Below are 20,450 nucleotides of genomic sequence, written 5' to 3' on the forward strand. Positions count from 1 at the left end.
AACCTATACTGGTGCCTAGCATTCTTCCTCCCCAGGTGCAGGACCTTGCACTTGCTTTTGTTGAACCTCATTAGGTTCCTCTCTGCCCAGCTCTCCAGCCTGTCCAGGTCACGCTGGATGGCAGCGCGGCCCTCTGGAGAGTCAGCCAACCCTCCCAGTTTGGTATCATCAGCAAACTTGCTGAGAATACACTCTGTCCCCTCATCCAGGTCATTAATGAATATATTGAACAAAATTGGACTGAGTATTGACCCCTGGGGGACACCACTGGTTACAGGCCTCCAACTAGACTTCGTGCCACTGATCACAACCCTTTGAGTCCTGTCACACAGCCAGCTCTCAATCCACCTCACTGTCACCTCATCTAACCCACACTTCCTCCGCTTCCTAATGAGGATGTTATGGGAGACAGTGTCAAAAACCTTGCTAAAGTCAAGGTAGATGACGTCTACGGCTCTCCCCTCATCCAGCCAACCAGTTACATCATCACAGAAGGCCATCAAATTGGTCAAACATGATTTACCCTTGGTAAATCCGTGTTGACCACTTCCAATAACTCTCTGTTCCTCAATGTGTTTGGAGAGGACATCCAGAATGAGTCGCTCCATTACCTTCCCAGGGACCGATGTGAGACTAACTGGTCTATAGTTCCCTGGGTCCTCCTTCTTGCCCTTTCTGAAGATGTAAACATGTAAATTTACATGTTTATTGCAAGTCTCCTCGTAAATTATCCTTCTTGATTACTAAAAGAACCCGTGGTTTTGTGATGTTATCTGTCTCGATATCTGTTAATAATCCAATTTTTCTTAATTTGGTAATTTTTAAGACCTGGACAGTGTTTGGCATATTTCCATTAAGTTTGTTTTATTTTTCACAAATATTTTGGTATATAGGTCCCTTTAGACCAATGTAGAAACTTTAAACTTAATGTTCATGTTGTCATTATCACACTTAACTCTTACAGGCAAAGAGCACAAAGGAAGCAACTGATAGAAACTTGAAATGATATTAAGTAGCTATTTACTGATTGGACTATGCACGTAGTAGCTTTCCTGTCATCTAAGTCTAGTGGCTGAATTTGGTATTTATTAATCACTTTGAACAAGCTTTATAGGTAATTCCTGTATCAGGAATAGTGTGGTGAGCAGGACCAGGGAAGTGATCACCCCCTGTACTCGGCACTGGTGAGGCCCCACCTCGAGTACTGTGTTCAGTTTTGGGCCCCTCACTAGAAGAAGGACATTGAGGTGCTGGAGCGTGTCCAGAGAAGGGCTACAAAGCTGGTGAGGGGTCTGGAGGACAAGTCTTATGAGGAGCGGCTGGGGGAACTGGAGTTGTTTAGCCTGGAGAAGAGGAGGCTGAGGGGAGACCTTATCACTCTCTACAACTACCTGAAAGGAGGTTGTAGAGAGGTGGGGGCTGACCTCTTCTCCCTGGTGACAAGTGATAGGACGAGAGGAAATGGGTTCAAGTTATGTCAGATGAGGTTTAGACTGGATATTAGGAAACATTTTTTCACTGAAAGGGTTATTAAACGTTGGACTAGGCTGCCCAGGGAAGTGGTGGATTCTTCATCCCTGAAGGTGTTTAAAAAAAGGGTAGACGTGGAACTTGGGGACATGGTTTATAAGTGGTTTTGTCAGGGTAGGTTAATGGTTGGACTTGATGATCTTAAAGGTCCCTTCCAACCTCAGCAATTCTATGATTCTAATTGCAAAATTGTCAGAACTCTTAGAAACTCTCCCCACAGAGGCCTCCCAGCAGCCCCTGCCAGCAACTGGGCACAGACACCCCAATGCATATCCCCCCACCCCCTTTTTTTTTTTAAATTGAACATAGAATTGGGCAAAATGGTGTGGGTTTCAACTTGTAAAAAACAACATATGCTTTTACTGGAATGCTGTTAGCAATGAATTTTAACCTCAGGCCTACAAGGGGGCTGATGAATGTTTCATATCTTATTTGGGGTATAAGATGTAAACGGCTGAGCACCAATTTGGGAAGTGCTGCCTGAAGTGAGCAGTTTGTATCCAGAGAGCATGGAGGCATCTGTAAGATCAGCTTTAAAATGCCATTTCAACAGTAGTTCGATGCAGACGGATTCTTCTTGAATTTTCTCCAGTGAAAGGGAAGGCACCTTTAATACTACTTGATAGTAGGGTTTTTATTTCTGGCTGCGCTTTTTTCGTTTTACATCTGGGTGCTTTTCCAGTTTCTTCTCTCCGTATCTGGCTCTCCACTTGACACATATCTCCAGCAGCCAGAAGGGGGATGTTGTCTGTGTACCGGGTCAATGTGTACATCAGATTGTGGCTTAAGAGCAGTGCCGTGTGGTCCTTCCATCTCTCCAGGGCTGAGCATGTGTTGTCCACCTCTCCCACCCCTGTCAACCCAGAGGACGAGGGCCCTGTTTTGTTCAGTGCAGAGTGTTGCTCTCCTGCTGAGAACAAAATCTGTCGTGCTTCATAGAATTGGGCACGGGACAGTGAAAAGGAAGATGATCAGAAATAATGGGTATTTAGTTACGTTGGACCCATGCATGCTGCCTGGTTTTCCAACCAATCTGGAAACAAACATTCATTTAACTTGGGTTAGAGTATCTGCTTTTCTCTGTCCGTCCCTATGATATTGTCTCAACGTTTTCCAGCCACCTTCAATTCCTTGCATCTTTGTCACCTGCTACTCATTAACTTACATGATCATAGAGTCATAGAATGGTTTAGGTTGGAAGGGACCTTAAAGATCATCTCATTCCACCCCCCCTGCCATGGGCAGGGACACCTCCCACCAGACCAAGTTGCTCAAAGCCCTATCCAGCCTGGCCTTGAACACCTCCAGGGATGGGGCAGCCACAGCTTCTCTGGGCAACCTGGGCCAGTGTCTCACCACCCTCAGAGTGAAAAATTTCTTCCTAATATCTAATCTAAATCTCCCCTCAGAATCTAAATCTCTCCACAGAATCACAGAATGGTCAGGGTCGGAAGGGACCTCCGGAGATCATCCAGTCCAACCCCCCTGCCAGAGCAGGGCCACCTACAGCAGTTGCACAGGATGGCATCCAGGCAGGTTTTGAATGTCTCCAGAGTGGGAGACTCCACCACCTCTCTGGGCAGCCTGTGCCAGGGCTCTGCCACCCTCACAGTAAAGAAGTTCCTCCTCATGTTAAGATGGAACTTCCTATGTTGTGCCCATTACTTCTTGTCCTATCACTGGGCAGTTTGAAGCCATTACCCCTCGTCCTATCACTACATGCCCTTGTAAAAAGTCCCTCTCCAGCCTTCTTGTATGCCCCCTTTAAGTACTGAAAGGCCACAGTAAGGTCTCCCTGGAGCCTTCTTTTCTCCAGGCTCAACAACCCCAACTCTCTCAGCCTGTCCTCATAGCAGATGTGCTCCAGCCCTATGATCATCTTCGTGGCCTCCTCTGGACCTGCTCCAACAGGTCCACGTCCTTATTGTTTGATGACACTACTACTTCTCAATTAGCTACATAATACCACTTCTATTCACGTTCTCCTTATCTCACAAAATGTGTAGAATGGGTTTACTATTAAGATGGAATCAGGATATTGTGAAAGAGAGATTTTATTACAATCCGTCCTTTATATTTCGCACCAATAGGAAGCTGTTCAGTTAAGTGAAGGCCTGCAGGAACAGAATGGGATTCTTATCGTTAAGCAACTTCAATGCTCCATTGGAAAGTTAGATTCTATTTTTGTCTCTCTTACATCCTTTTTGATAGGTAGTTATTGACTTCGGCATACATTAGCAGTTGCCACCTGTGATATTTCTTGCTTTCTTGAGAAGTTGGGGTCTGTGTTTGCAGGAGAGGTAAACAAGCTCATCTGCAGCTGAGGTCAGTACTTTGAACATATGAGGCATTGTGGCCCTGCGAGTGTTGTGAAATCATTCACTGATGTTTCTGAAGTCCCCAGATATGATACTGATGCGCTCTGCGCACACACACACAAAAACCACTAGAGGAAATAAACTTCTGCATTTAGAATACAGTTTGAACAGAGTGCAGTTTGTATGTGGTGGAGCTACATATTAAACAGCAAGGACAGTGATTTTGAATAGCTGCTCATTAATTGTGCACCCGTTATCTTAATTTAAGAATATTGAATGATGAAGTTAACTTTGCAATTTAATAAGGATCTTTTAACACAGAGGTTTGTGTGTTTGTATTGTTTCCCAAGCGTTTAAAACCAGCAAACTATAAGTATGTTTTACCAGTAACACATGTGATTCATCAGCAATATCTAAACCATTAAATACATTGCCAAGTGCGGGAGTGGTGTTGAAATAATTAACAGTGGCATCATAACTTGGTGTAAACTAGTGCATGGGATGCTTTCGCAAATAATGATGACAGCTGGTGGAGATTTGAGACAGAACTTCAGGTTCTTGAGTCTCCTTCGCAACCCTAGTGAGGCCTGCACAGTAGTGGGCAGGACTCTTCTGCCTGTTTCTCCAAGCTTGATGTCTTTTGCCCAGTTCCATCCAGCGTGAATCCTCTAGTGCCCATTCCAGCCTCTATGTCTTGGGTACCTCCCCCGAGTCCTTTTATTGCTGGGTTGTCATCTTCAAGCATCCGATCTCCTACTTGTCACTCCACACTACCTTTCAGGATCTTCATTTCCTTTCCCAGAAGGTATCATTTACCCTAACATCACAATACCTTTATCTCCCACCCCATGCTTCTTGTGTAATCTTGCTGTCCATCCTCTGCTCTCCAGTTTCAGGGATTTGCTCTGGTCACTTTGCCGAGCTGCTCTAGGTCTTCTTCCAAGTCACAGCTCCTTTTTCCCCTTCTTTCCTGCATCTTCCTTTTCAACACCCCCAACAGACCTTGAGGTGTGGCTCTCTTACCCTTTCTGCACTTTGGTGGACCTGTTTGCTCTTCAGCACCTTTAAGTACAATTGAGCCTGTCTTTTTATTCCTGTGTTGAAACCCGCTGGGAAAGATCTGACTTTGTAGCCCTGGGCTTGATTTAGAGCATGTGAAGCCCAAGTCCAGTGCTGGAGTCTCCTCTCTGAGGAGGAATTTAGCTTTGAGGCTGTGAGAGCTCTGCTGAGCATGCCTGAGCTGCAGTGGGATTTTTTCCCAAAAGAAAACAGGTAGCTTGACTAAAATTAGGTAGACTTCCATTGAGATGATGAAAGGAAACAGCCTGATACAATACCTGCACCTGGGGAGGAAGAATGCTAAGCACCAGTATAGGTTAGGGGTGGACCTGCTGGGAAGTAGTTCTGAGGAGAAGGATCTGGGCGTCCTGGTAGAGAGTAAATTGTCCATGAGCCAGCAATGTGCCCTTGTCGCCAAAAAGGCCAATGGAATCCTGGGCTGCATAGGGAAGAGTGTGACCAGTAGGTCAAGGGAGGTCATTCTCCCCCTCTACTTGGCACTGGTGAGGCCACAACTGGAATACCGTGTCCAGTTTTGGGCTCCCTAGTTCAAGAGGGACAAGGAACTGCTGGAGAGAGTCCAGCGAAGGGCAACCAAGATGATTGAGGGAGTGGAGCATCTCCCTTATGAGGAAAGGTTGAGAGAGCTGGGACTCTTTAGCCTGGAGAAGAGAAGGCTGAGGGGAGACCTCATTATTGCTTACAAATATCCAAAGGGTGGGTTGAAGGAGGATGGAGCCAGACTCTTCTCGGTGGTTCCCAGTGACAGGACGAGGGGCAATGGGCACAAGTTGGAACATAGGAAGTTCCGTTCCAATACACGGAAAAACTTCTTTACAGTTGGGGTGACAGAGCACTGGCACAGGCTGCCCAGGGAGGTGGTGGAGTCCCCTTCTCTGGAGATTTTCAAAACCCGCCTGGATGCAGTCCTGAGTAATGTGCTCCGGGCAATCCTGCTTTAGCAGGGGAGTGGGACTGGATGATCTCTAGAGGTCCCTTCCAACTCCGAAAATTCTGTGATTCTGTGAATACCCTTCTCATGTAGCAAGTTACGATGCATCCCTGCTCGAAACTATATAGGCCTGGGCAATTTCCAAAGGTTGTTTTTCTTAACATTAAAAGGTCTGACCTGTCCCATGAAAAGTCAGCCAGCCAACCTGCGGCAGAAATTTAGCATGAAAACAGTAGACCTGATTAGTGAAAGTACAGCCAAGTTGTTGGAAGTGGAAACTGGATCTCTGTGAACTTCATAGGCCGTGTTGTTAGCATCATTTATAAATTAAACATTGTTTCAAATAAACTTACAGAACAGACCTAGGTTGGTGAGCGAAACTATGTTGTTTTACCTTTAGACAGAAAAAAACTGTAACAAAATACTGTAGTTTGCCATGTATAGCATGGCGTTGGGGTATTGGGCATTTCCGTCCTCAGTCCCATAATACACAAAGGCAAGACTGTAGTTTTCTTTTATAGGGTCTGGAAACTTCAGAAATTTTAACATAGGATGAGAACAAGCTAGAATTTACATTATTTTTGTGTAATCAATATACATCACCATTTCCTGAAAGTGTGGCTCTGCCATTTTCTCTCAGGTCACTTTATCAGCACTACAGTGATTTAGAGAGTGATACCCATTTTAATTGTCTTTTCTCTCCTTCCCTTCACACTTTGATCTACTATAAATCATTGGTGTTCTACTAAAGGATTGGTAACTTCCCCATCGTCCTTCCCCACATGGATACCATGTGTCTCCTTAAATCCAATAGGGAAAAAAAAAGCTTGATTATGTAAATCCAAGTTATTATTGTACAATACTATTATCAGAGAAAGACCAGCAAGGATTTGAAAATAGTTTACAAAACGCCAACTTCATCTCTGGCTACTAAGCAACCAAATGTGAAATCAATATGGTATGTTACGTGCTTTAATGATTTATTTCAGTTGTCTTGCTTGGAAGTCCAAGTTGGCTTCAGTTGTTTTATTTATATGTTAGCACTTAGCGTGTCTTGGAGATAAAAGAAAAGCATTTCTTACTAGAGAGATGAGATACTGTCATACCTTCTGCAAGGTGATTTATCGGAGTTTTTTGTTAAGAATAAAAAAGAACTTTTATATTCTGTATACGTTGTTCTCTCAGATAAGAGTTTGCCAAAAGGTCTGTATCACTGGTTAGAAGGAGTTGTGTTGGTATGCTGCTCTAAATACATGCCTAGAACAGACTTTTGAATCAACAGTTTCCCTGAGAGATTGTGATGATTATTGTTTCAGGCATGTAGATATTGCATGTTGAGAAAGGTTATTTGGAAACTTGAATAAAATTTTAATCCTATTTTCTTCTTGTTTACACAGAAGGTGAAAGAGCTTTACCGTCAATACCAAAGTAAGTGTTACGCTTTCTTTTCTTAAATATTAAAAAAAATGTTTTGAAAAATAGTTTTGCTTAAGTGATGCTTTAGGGCTTTTTATATGTGCTTAATTTTTATTGTTGCTTTTGGATTCTAGGACAAATAGCAGGTGGTCATTAGGGACCGTGGGGCATAAATGACTGACAGCAGCATTAAGCTATACAGATAGCAGAAATAAAATCAGAGGAAAAAAGTGCATAATGCATTGAACATGTTTGACAGTAACAAAAGAAGGATGTTTTGGAAAAAAACTTGACTGGGATTCAGGCTATTTATTTTGAGTCCATCAGTAAATGTATTTACAGGAGTGATGCTAAACAGTTTTTGAATTGCTGTTTCAATCTGTGCATCAGTCTATGCTCTTGTTTTTCCTATTTGTCCACTTCTCTGCTTATGTGAAATACAGAAAGTATTTTTTTTCTCCTATCATAAATCTGTCATGTCACCTTTTGTTAATAAAATTTCCGTAATTGGGCCAGTCTGAGTTGGGATCTCTAGGTTCAATGTAATAAAGAATACCGTTTACATAGCAAATACTTCTTAATCTGTTTGGGTTTTTTTTTTTAATACAGTAATGTAGAAGAATTCTTCTCTGATAGTAACAGTGGGTTTGTAGAAAATGCTAATCTGTGTCAGGCAAATAGAGTTGCCTTTTTTTTCTCTGGTTAGTTTTATGGTGATACGGTACCCAAGGTATGCTGAGACATGCTGTCTGCATCTAATAATTCTTGTGTAAAGTATGCTGAGATGCTCTCTGCATTTTTCTCCTTCCCAAGCTTTAAGGTAAATAAGGAAAGATTTCTAATTCAACTCCGCTTGAGCTAAGAATACTTCTTATGTTGTTGGAATTGGCATTCCATAACACAGAGGTAGGCAAGCCGATTAATTCTTCCAGCTGATTCTCTGCACTCCTGGTGTCAGTGGTCGGTCTCCGTCCGATCTGGCAAGCTGTGATGGTTCTTTCCCCTTTCCACATGCAGTTTCTTATGGTGGCCTCCTAAACTTCAGTCCTTTAACCAAGCCACTTTTTTTTTTTTTTGCTTTTGTTCAATCTGACTGCATTCTCTGTAGCCACGTTTGGACCCAGTTTAAAGCCACGTCTCATTGGATTGTTTTCCTTGAAACTTACTGGGCAGTGTCACCACTATCCAGGAGCAGGAGATAACTGTTGAAAGACCAAATGAAATTTAGCAGTTTGTAATGTCTTATCGCTTCCTTTTTCGTTTGGGACACAGGGACCCTGCCTACTTTGACCCAGCCGCCTCATTCTGTTTCCTCCTTGATTCCTGGAAGGAGTACAGAGTTATAATTATTACTTTTTTAACTGTTGGGTGGAATATGGAACACTGTTCCTGAATCTGCAAGAAACTAGCCGCTTAGATGCTAGCGGTTGCTCTTCCTTAACAGGTCCTGCTGCAGTGCTCACAAGCCAGGTAGCTTTCTCAGGATGCAGAAAGAGAGGAGTTAAAATGCAGGGAGCAAAAGGAAATTAAAGCTGAGGCTGGAAGCAGTAAAATTGGTAAACTTGGTGCTCACTCATATGGAAGAGGATAACTTGTCTTAAATAGATACAACTGAGAAACACAGAATAACTTTCTAATTACATAAATTTTATCCTTTTTTTATATTTGTAGGGATTTCTGGGATAAAATAAGGTTTGAAGGCAAAGCTTCTTCCCGTTTTTGGGACAGTTTACCAAAACTGAATTTGTATGCTTGACTCTGTTTAAACAAGGGCTCCACGTATGCTTTTAGTCTGGCAGGAGAGGAATGGGCTTTTTTCAACTATATAAAACTACTAGCCAACAGCATCTTGGATCTGGAAAGATTTGCCTTTGCCAGATGAAATTCCAGATTTCTGAAAGCATGAAGGGGAGTACTCTCTTACCATTAAAATTGTGTTTATATATGTACGTGAAAAAAATTTGGAAGAATTCATTGGAATTTCTGATACTAATGAACATCTATACCTAACTACATTTAAATGTAATTGTTTTTCTTCATTTACTTGACATGTAAATGAATTCAGAATTGTTGTGTAGAATGAGTCATCTTGCAGACAAAAACTCAATTCATACTCTATTTCCAATAGATAATACAGACAGTAGAAGCACCATCAGATGTTGTACGTTGACGATGTTTAGACATGCACAGCTTGATCTTAGAAATTTGTAAAACTTAGGTTTTGTTTTTTTCCTTTAAATTTGCTCTGTCGTCGTGAATCAGTATGCTAATGAAAATGGTAACGCGTTCTCTCCACTCTCACTCCCTCAGATGGGTTTGAAATGGTAGATTCCTTTCTGACTTTTCTCCCCCTCAAAATCTGTCACTGTGGGCAATGGATTGGCCCTGCTAATTACAGGAGGTGCCCTGTTAGGATGAATTCCCAGTGTATGTGACCGTGAAGAATGTACAGCATTCAGCGATTCCAACCTCTGTTTTACAGGCTGGCCAACAATGAGAAGCAAGGAGTAAGGTCACACACAGTCTCTGTGTCAGGTAAGGCTCATTAAAAAAAATAAAAAAAAATAAAAAATACAAGTTTATTTATAAATCTAGCAGATGTTTAGGCAGATTTTTCACTCGCAGTTAGCTCACTTCTTGCTACATGGCTGTTGACTTTCCCAAGACCGTAGCTGTGTTGCCTTTGTAGTGCAGTTTCTAAAGAGAAACTTTTTGCCGCTATCCTGTGCAGCGTCGCTTGCGAGAACAGCCGTATCCGTGCAGTAACGCGGGGTCAGAACACTTCAAAGCAAGGCAGCTTGTCAATATTTTCCCTTAGCTTTGTAATGAAGAATAATGTCGTGGGCTACAACATTAAATTACCTGAGTATGTGTTAATTATGAAGGAGCAGCTTTGAAAAGTGAAAATAGGCAATTAAATATTAATCGTCGCTTTTCAGAAAGAAGAAACTTAATAGCTTTTTTTTTTTTTGTAGCTTCTGTTTAGATCAAAGCACTTAGTTTTTGCTATTTAAAATTGCAAGTTAATTGAAGGATGAGCATGTGAGGTAATACATGTTGTTTCTGTAGCTTATAGGCTTCTAAGATTTCTGTTAGTTATTGTGGGTTATTTTAAGTTTTCCTACTTGAGAGAGAACATTTTTCTTTTACAGAATCTCAGCAAATCCTTTGAGAGATTGATTCAGTGTCTTAGTAGGAAATAAATTTCTAAATCCTTATACATAGTACATATTAAGGAGATTTTCCCATGCAAAAGTGTATTAATATTATGATGTGTTCCTATAGATTACTAGTATTTGGCCACGAATTTCAGGAACTAATACTGTCACCCAGTGGAGTGTCCACCCCCGACTTACAGGGAGGCTGCAGCCCCACTTTACCAGTTATGTGAGCGCTTAGTGGCACATATTCAGAAAACCAATGTATTTCACACAAGAAGGAGGAAAAATACATAGATGTTTGTTTAATTTCCTACTTTTCAGATTCCTTTCCCCACCCTTAACCTTTTTTTTAAAGATGTTTGAGATTCGCCCCTTGGCATAGGCAGCCCAGGTAAACAGACCTTGCGCAAGAAAATAGATGAGAGGATCTGGAATTCAGATGTGTATCAAGCTGCAGAGGTGTAATAGAGCTTCATCAGTTACTGTTACCTCTCAGAGTCAAATAGCATCTCTTCTTCCTTCAGTGCCTATCAAGCAAGTGGGGTAGATAAGGCAGAGAAGCACGAAGCGTGGCCAGCATGTTCTCTCTTGATTCTTACCTGTGTGGCTCATTTTAGCTGTTAGAAGTTGAAATGTCTTAAGTGATTAGTGCTGTGCTTTTTAATCACTCCAATCCCACAAAAAGAGCTAATCTTCAGGACAAAAAAGTCCTCCTGCCCTGCCACCTCCAATTTTCACCCTTTCAGTTTTTCTAAGAATGCTGATATACTTTTACTATTAACAGCAGTAATAAATGCTTATTTCCCTGCCTATGGCGGGGGGGGGGTTGGAACTAGACAATCTTCAAGGTCTCTTCCAACTTAAACCATTCTATGATTCATGATCCTTTATTGCTGTCACTTTGGCATTGCAAATTTAGGTATCTCTTGCTTGATGCGTTACAGCTGAAGTACTCTTGTGTCTCAGAGCACAAACTCTACTCCTACTCTTTTGAAGTAATGTTTTGATATTAATGTAGGGAAGTTAGTTGTCATACCACATAACACTGGTGTCACATAAAGGTGAATGATGGGCAAATCAGAGCTTTGCTGTAGCACCGCAGAAGAAACAGAAGTAGCAGCGCTGGAGATGAGCTGGTTGTTCAAGTGAACATCACAAAAGCTGTAAGGGGCAAAGCTGGCTTCAGATGCGATAAGCAAAACAATAAAAATAAACCAGAAAATGTCCTTCGCTTTCTTTCCAATACCAAAATCAAAACCAACGAGGCATTTTCCTTGTCTTGTAGTAAGGTTTTCTATCTTTCCACAATGAAATCATTGTGCTTGATTCTTGTTTTTTATACCGTGTTAGAAACCGCTGGAAACACTGACATAATACTGGAGTGATTCAAGCCACTGCATTTATTGATTATTCTCAAGGGGTCTTCTTTTTAGTAAGGGTACACAGAACACTGGCATACTTTTTTTTTGTTGCTGGTTTGGGTTTTTTTGCCCCAAAATTATTTAAAATGCATCGAGTGTGGTATGGATGTCAGTATTTTAACTTTAAACCGCAGGCAGATCACTGAGATGAAGTTGCATAATAAGGGTTTTTCCTCAGGAGGTGCTTTCTGTAAGAATCTCCGAGTCCCCAAAGGTATCAACTTGTTATAAATGAAGTAATATTTCATGTGGATGTGAAGAAGTGTCACTCCTGTTGTCACATGTAACTGATCCATCAGTATGGAACAGTGGAGGCGACAGATATACATAATGCTCAGTTAACCCGAGAGTTACAGGTCGGGAGAGGCTGACAGCTGACAGCATCCAGTGCAAAGCCAGCTGTGGGTGATGCTGTCTCGGTTTGCAGGATAAGAGCTTTTCTCTGGTGCCATTTAAATGATTTAGAGCGATGGGCTTCAAATGGGACGAGCTTTTATAACTTACCGACAGCTGTAATGTCCTTCATGCCTTTGATAGCTTAAATCATAAGTTAACTCTGCTGGTTGTTTCCAGTGAGATTGCTCCCCTTTGTTTAGTCCTCTCCTGATGCTAAAGCTAAATGGCAAAAATTTAGACAGCCGTTCGGCAGGAAAATTAAGCAGTTGGACATACCTATAGTATTAATACCCTTAATTCTAAAGGAAAGTTTCACAGTGAGTTCTCCACCACAATTTGGGGAAACCAGCAATAGCCGAAAACCAATGTGGAACATGATTTGGTGGTCTAAAAGTTCAGGTATTTGTCTGAAGTTTTGTAGGTTTAAAACCGAGCCTGTTAATGAAAGATGCCTTGTCTGTCTTTTTGAAATATTTATTAACGTACCTTGACATATTTCTGGTCTAGTGAAATGCAGACTTGTTCTTTCCAAGTGTTGCAGTATTCCAAAGCATACAAAGATAGAAGGTTTTTAAATACTCTTTTTTTTTTTTTTTTTCTTGCTCTCAATAAAGGCCTTTTCAAACTAGGGAAGGGTGAAGTTGGTTCCAGGAACCCAAAGCAGCAGATTGCTGGATCTGGGAGCCAAGAAATGTTCTCTTACGGCTGTGTGTCACTGAACCAGGTTTCACCACACGCCTCTTATTGCATGCTTCTGTTTCTGTTTTTTCTGGTATTACTTGTCTTGCTGCTTTAAATTATATGTTCCTCGCGGTGGGCACTGTCTTTTCACTGTGTGCAAGTAAGATGCCAACCAAATTTCCCCTGTTTTTTAAAGCATAGTGATAATCTTATCCCTCAGATTTTACATTTGGTGGCTATGAGTTTAGAAATAAATTTAAATAAAAAGCCCAATTAAATATGAGTTGGATTTCAGATTTCTTTGGCATACACCTGACGTTTTGGTTTAAGTTACTGTGATTCACCAGAAGCAATTAGTGTTTTAACTAACAGATAGATAGTTCCAACTTTTATCTCCTTCTCCCTCGACTTCTGTCTTTACATTAAAAAAAGAATTCTTTGTCCTTAGCCGAGAGCGTACACTCAGGAAACAGTAAGGCTGAATGATTTGCTCTGTGCAAATAGTATAGCAAATTTGTAAGAAGGAGTGTAGCAGTTTACTCTAATTTTATTGACTAGGTTTCCTGCTGTTTTGCTTGGAGTCACTTTATTAAAACGCTCTACTCTAGTCTAGAGGAACTTACTTTGGCCAGCAGTTTGTTTTGAAATAGCAAACATTAGCCTTCGTGAGGTGATGCACATAGTTCCTGATACACGTATTTCCAAAAATAATAATTTACCTAGTCAATTATATATTATAAAAAGTTCTTCATAAAATGAAATCAATAAAGCCTTAGTTTGCTCCCTTTTTACATAAATTCTGTCTGACACAGAGTTCTTTGGTTTCTCCTGCCCCATCCTCACTAACATAAATATGACTAGGAAGAATAAATATGCTTTTGCTTCCCTTGGCTAATCGCTGTGCCTCCTTTGCACTAGAGAATTTTCTGGACATGAATTTTTTTAATCGTAGCTCAAACGTTACTTTCTATGCAGCGCTGCAGAATATGACATTTCAGGCCCACTTGTTTCAGCGAGTATTGAACAAGCAGAATATTGAACCGGTCTTGGCAGTGTTAGGTTCTTGGCGGTGTGAGGTTTACCGTTGGATTTGACCTTAAGGGTCTTTCCCAACCTAAATGATTCTACAATTCTAAACAGTCACTCTTGACATTTGGATATTCAGGTACTGCTGAATCAAATAACGTGTTTGTGGAGAGGGAGCTGTACCTGGAGAGATGATAGTGAGGAAGAAGATGAGCGGTTCTGCAGGAGCCGGCACGAGGCGTGTGCCTGGAGGGGGTTCCAGTGCCCTCCACAGGGTTGGTCCTGGTTCAAAGCGGGTGCTGGTTTTGCAGCTTTAGTCTGTGTTTATTTGGTGGAGGAAATTGAAAGGTGTTTAAAAATACGGTCGCTGTTTCAGATGTTTAGGCAGGTTGTTCAAGCCGTCTAAGTAACAGACCCCAGGACACTCGCCTTTAATAGGGAAATAGGTATCTTAAACAGAAATGTGTTTGCCATCTTGTTCCCGAGCTGGCACAGCTGTTGTTACTAACACAAGCAGCTTTTTTAAGTCATAAGGGGCGTAGCTGTAAGTGCATGGTAATATGATGGCATAAATTTCTAATTTATGGTGTGCCATTGCCTCTCTCTAGAGGAAAAAAAGAAAATTTGTTTGCTTGTAGTGACTCCCAAGGAATCACAGAATCACAGAATTTTCAGAGTTGGAAGGGACCTCTAGAGATCATCAAGTCCAACTCCCGATCATAACTGCATCCCATGGTTCAGATATATCCAGTAATGTGCCCTGCGAAGGAGAAATCTGATCTCTTGGAGAGAGCTTCCTTATAGGAACTGGAGGATTTTAGCATCCTGAAAGAGGGGCTTTTCAGCAAGTTTCCAGGTTCTGCCTGAGAATCACAGATTTATAATATAATATCATTCCGCTTAAGTCACATACTGTGGTTAACTCCTGATCATTGCAGAGAAGTGGCATGAGAGTTCTTCTCTAAGGTGCTACTGATGCGCAGATCCTGACTTTGAAGTAGTTGCCAGTTTAGTCCTACCACTTAGCTGAAATTTCAGTTTGAATGAAACAAATTCTCTTTCGAAGGAGATAAGCATGATTTAAGTGAGAGTTTAGCATGCAGAAAAAAGCTATGTCGTGTATTTCATCCGTGAGAGAGACTTCCAGTAGGTTACCTAGAGCAAACGGAAGGATAGCAGGAGCCAAATGTCAAAATACAACAAACAGGAGAGAAAAAAATACTAAATGTATTCACCTGATTTCAGTATTACACTTCAAAATGTTCTTAATGAAGATGTCGGCGTGTGAAAGGACCTGAATGTACAGGTGAATGATGCGGGCAAATCCCAGGCAAAGCTGTGAGCAAGGGTGGAAAGACAAATACAATTTTATCGAATCACTTCTGCTTGCAGAGGACAAGCAGAAGTGATTCTCTTTTCTAGAGAAAAGAAGATTGAGGGGGGATCTTATTAATACATACAAATACTTAATGGGAGGATGCCAGGGGGATGGGAGTAGTCTTTTTTCAGTGGCACCCAGTGATAGGACGAGGGGTAATGGGCATAAACTTGAACATAGGAAGTTCCATCTTAACATGAGAAGGAACTTCTTTACTTTGAGGGTGGCAGAGCACTGGCACAGGCTGCCCAGAGAGGTGGTGGAGTCTCCCACTCTGGAGACATTCAAAACCCGCCTGGACGCTGTCCTGTGTAACGTGCTGTAGGTGACCCTGCTCTGGCAGGAGGGTTGGACTAGATGATCTCCAGAGGTCCCTTCCAACCCTAACAATTCTGTGAATTCTGTGAATTCTGTGACAGTGCGTGCTCTATTTAGTGATTCCTGTGCTCAAAATGAAGGTCTGCCCTGTGCTCAACTCTCAAAGAGTTTCTTGTGTGGGACTTGTGTTTCCTAGTTCCATTTGAATTAGTTGGTAGGGGGGAAAGATGTTCTTTGCTTGAAGTTGTAAAGTTGGGGTTTTTTTACATGCTCATTTTATCAAGTCGCTCCAAAAAGACAAAACTGAAGCGTGTAAGTAAATACTTAAAATGAAAACTTGTATCTTGAGTGGCATCTGCTGACTCGCTTATGTCATACTCTACAGCTCAGTTCTTCTGAAAAGGAAGACGAACAGTGTTAGCATAAATTCCATAGTTTTACATTCAAATTATTAAGTAATTAGAGGAATATAAAGGCTCTGTACAGCTGTAGCTATGCCATATGGTCTCAGGACTGAGAGACATTCAAGCCTAAGGTTTTTTACAGATTAATTTTGCAAACCTTGAGCAAGTCATTAGTCTCCAAGTTCACCAACTTATTTGCTTCTTAACTCACCCAGCTATTCTGCTAATTAATAAGATAATATAGTTTAAAATACCCTCAATGCTAATAAATTACAGTATTTCAGATTCCCATTGCAGCTGAATAGACTGGTGGATTCTCTTTTTGTATTTTAGACTGACTAAAATGCTTCTTCTCAGGCACAAGAAGACTAGAATGAACCGTGGTGACAGTCTAAACAGATTTTCTTCATTTCAATGCCGGGGAAGTTCCGGCATTGATTTCATCAGTCTGTGGTGTTGGTTAAAGGGTTCTTCCCCTCCTACGCTCCTCCTTTGTGATACATTCACTTGATTTGAGCAGACATTTTTGCTTGGCTCGTAACAACACTGTAGTATGACTGAAGAAATGTTCCATGCAGTATTAGGTTTGGGGTTTTGTTGTTTATGTATAAACATACTTGATGGGAGAACTGCGTAGTGCTCATTTTATTTCAGAAGCTTGAAAACAAATAGATTTATTCGTTCTACAGATTTTTTTCAGGCTTTTTCTTCAAACTGGTTCAGGAATGCAGGACTAAAATAGAATGGGACATTATCAGTTTCAGCCCTCCAGTGTTGGTTATTTACTCATATAGTCCTAACGAGGAGCTCCAGCAGTAACTGCCCTCTAGCCTGGTCGCTTCCTTTCTAACGTAGCCTGCTGCATAGCAAGGGATTTCTTTTTTTTTTTATTTTACACAATAATTTTTGTGAATACTTAATGTTGAGAAGAGGAACTAAATAAAAAAAAAAATTCCAGTGCAGTTTTCAGCAGCATTTCTGAGCTTTATGGGCATTTAGGTAGTCACCACTGGAAACCCGTGTGGAATGGTGTGGAAATCCATCCAAGTAGTATTCATTTCAAGCTCTCTAAGCTCCTGAAAAAGCATTGGAACGTCTTTTTTTGTTTGTTTGTTTGTTCGTTTTTAACTTAAAATCAACTCTTTACCTAAATAAACTTTCTTTTCTAGCTTGACTTGAAGATGTGGTAAGTTTAAGGCAAAGCAGTCTTCCATTTAGTCTGGCAGAATATTTGGACAAACTTTAGGCAATAAATCATAAAGGCAGAGTTTGAAATGCAGGAGATGAGTTGGACTGTGTATCACAGGGCATCGGGGCACGTACATGAGGAATTAGAACCACCTTTGTCGTTTTGATGTGTTCTTCACATGAAATAGGTTAGTCAGGTTTCAGTCAGCTGCTTCTACCCATGGATCAATGTAAGAGCAAACAGCATTTCAGCATTTCAAGCTTAAATTAGCTTTGTAGCCGGAGCAGACAGGTCAAGAGCTGAAACAGCTCTTCCCTTTTTAGATAGCTTGTGTTGCTTCCAGTGACTCTATACCTGTTCTTCTGTTTCAGTACGGAGTATCGGATTCCTTTATTCTCGTTTCAGTACCTTTACAGTGGTCTCTTAAAATAGCTGTACGATTTTCTTCTTTCCTTTCATACTCTGTCTGAAGCTTTTTATGAATGTTACCTCAGGTTTGTATTAGAATGATAGCACTGAAAATTGTGCTATGTGATGTTAGGAAGGTCAGTCCCTAGGAGTGCAGTAATGTGGTGTACACAGAAATAGTGATACACTAACTTTACGCAATAATTTTGCCCTCTCCTTGCACATCTTCTCATTTGTAGCATTGAATCTGATTAATGTTCTGTCATTTTCAATGACATGTAGATTTTCACAATTGACAAATGGTTTCTCTTTGTTTAGTCACCCCAGCAGTTTTTATAATGGTACTTTGTTGTGTAGGATACACTGATAAATCTCACCCACTTGTTTTAATTTTGGATGAAAATTGCCATCTTAGCAAAGCATGGGTTTTACATGGTAGGCTGTTACCCGTTAGATTTGTATGTGTGAAATTCAACATGCAGCCTCCAGATTGGACCGTGATTGAACACACTTAATACACCTTTAAAAATTCTGCACATTCTCCCTCAAAATCTGGCATCTAAAAACTGCACAGCTCTCTATACGATGGTGCTTTTGTGTGAGTACAGCTGCTTTGACAGTTGTTAGTTTTCCAGAATCTATGAAAAATATCTCATTATTTTTATTAAAAGGTAATTCTCCTTTTCCATCCTTCCTCCACTCCTCCCACCACCACCTAGTATGCTGCACCAGTATGCTGCTTCTGTAGTACTGGGCTTCTCTTTTAACACCTGCACCTCCAGACTGTATAACTGAAAGTGGCTGGACCTCGCTCTTGAGTTTTGACTGTGAAGGACTACCAGCAACGAGATGCGAGTTTTTAGTTGATTGGCTTTTTAAACCTCATCTCACGTTTCCTGAGATAGAGGAGAGAGGGGAAAAAAAGAAAGCAGAGAGGACCAAACAGATAATGAGAAATAAAAGGAGCAGCTATCCTCAGGTTCTTAATGTTGTCTTGTGTCCTTCTTTCCCATCTTGTGAAATCAGTTGTGGCTTCTTTGTATTTTCTCCTGCTCAGAATCTCTCCTCCTGATAAGCGCTTTGCTAATTAAATGAAGTAGGGTGGCTAGGAAAGGGGACAGTGAGGACAGTCCCGTGGGGTGGTCACCCAGAGACCCTTGGAGAGCAAGAATATCCATTGGCAAGACAGGTCTGCACTAGGGATAAAGCTCCAACGGCAGATTTCAGACCATGAAATATGTCAGTGTTGTCTTTCAGTGGGACAGAGAAACTCTGTTTTTCCTTGTGCTGTGTAACCCTGCTACGTGAAATACTTGGTTTGTGTTAAGTTCTTTTAAGGGTCCAGAAAGTCAATACATCCCCGTTTAAGTCTGGTGACTGCCCCTTGAATCAGAATTTAGCTATAGCACAGTCTAGTGGAACTCAGATGGGGACCTTGCAAAAGCGGGTTACGCTTCTGGGATAGACAATGTTCTTTGCGTTGTCAGTGGATGGTATATATAGTTGGCAAAAGCTGACTTTTTAATAGATTCTAGTCTCGCTTTTAAAAATTGAAATAAGAACAACTTTGCTGTAGAAAGGAATTTGAAGGAAAATACTAAATACGCTGTGGAGTTTCGACAACGTTCGTATATCCATTTACGTATACAGAATTGTAATGTAAACCTTTACTTTTATGTTCATTCGTTGTAGATGTTCTCTCCTGTCTCTTTTCTTTTATTTCCAAATAATTTGTTTCTGTTTTTCTCTTTCCTTTTCTTGCCTCTTTGTAAAGGAGTCAATCACTGTCAGCATAAAGTAAAGAAAGCTAGACGCTTTCTCCCTTTCGTCTTCTGTTCCCATGAGCCGCCGCCTAAGGGTACTGCACTGCTCTTTGTATAGGCTGCCTTATTAACCCAAAAGCTGAATATACTAACGCAGTTACTGTTTTTTTACTACTTTAGCCTCAGGTAAACAGAGTTCCAAGAATAATGTCGTTAAATTTTTGCTACCCCTTCCCTCCTTTTGAATTGGATTTTCATGCAGTGTCACAAACTCGCTGGTCCCCGTTTTTATGGGGGACTTAGTTTTAAGCATCATATTCTACAGTGACAAACGTATTAATAATTTCAGTTCTACAGCTGTGCAGCCCCTATATACCCATGGGGGTTTTTGGTTAATACATTTTTACTTCATTCTTGGACCCCTGATGCAGCATGCTTATGAATGAAATAGAATAGCAACAATAAGCATCAGCTCAGATCACTTTGAATTAAATATTGAATACGGTGATGCTTTTGGCTGCATACTGGTTCAGCATTTGGTCTGGACCAGTTTGGCTTTGTTAGGGGTAAGAAGAATTGGAGCAATTGGCGCATTACTTTTACAACATTAATGCTCATTTTCCTTTTATTTATAAATAATGTCTAAAGTGCATCAGCTTGTGCTGTGGGTATTGGTGTGCAATAAGGCTGCTACTGTAAATGCAGAATATGGTGCTCATTTGAACGTCTTCCCAGTAGAGCTGCCCCGTTTGCCACTCTAAATTTCAACTTTGTAGAACTGCCGTATGCTTTGTATAATTAATACTTAGATGGTTCTCTTTATTACTCATGGCTTAGTGATAGCGCAGGAGTGCGTTTCCTTTGAAAGGGTCAACACCAACTCTACTTGTCCAAAGTCATGAGTTTATGTGCAAAGTTAAATTGAACTGACTCATCTGGCTGTAGGAGATCTAATTTGTAGTGAAGCATTGAATAAAACCAGAAATAGACATTTCTTAGCACTCCCAAATTTAATTTTTGTGTAATTTTG

The 20,450-nt window shown here is 41.0% G+C and overlaps 1 protein-coding gene across 2 annotated transcripts in view; it reads left to right on the plus strand.

Annotated features, from left to right (window-relative positions):
• The window catches only part of PTK2 (protein tyrosine kinase 2), a 160,335-nt gene that overhangs the window by 80,944 nt on the left and 58,941 nt on the right, over nucleotides 1-20,450 (plus strand). For both annotated transcript variants that reach the window (XM_009888170.1, XM_009888171.1), the window contains 2 exons: nucleotides 7,257-7,287; nucleotides 9,758-9,810. In XM_009888170.1, coding sequence (XP_009886472.1) covers nucleotides 7,257-7,287; nucleotides 9,758-9,810 — 84 coding nt within the window. The remainder of the gene's footprint in view (nucleotides 1-7,256; nucleotides 7,288-9,757; nucleotides 9,811-20,450) is intronic.

This window comes from Charadrius vociferus, unplaced genomic scaffold, assembly GCF_000708025.1.
Source record: "Charadrius vociferus isolate BGI_N301 unplaced genomic scaffold, ASM70802v2 scaffold276, whole genome shotgun sequence".
Lineage (NCBI taxonomy): Eukaryota > Metazoa > Chordata > Aves > Charadriiformes > Charadriidae > Charadrius > Charadrius vociferus.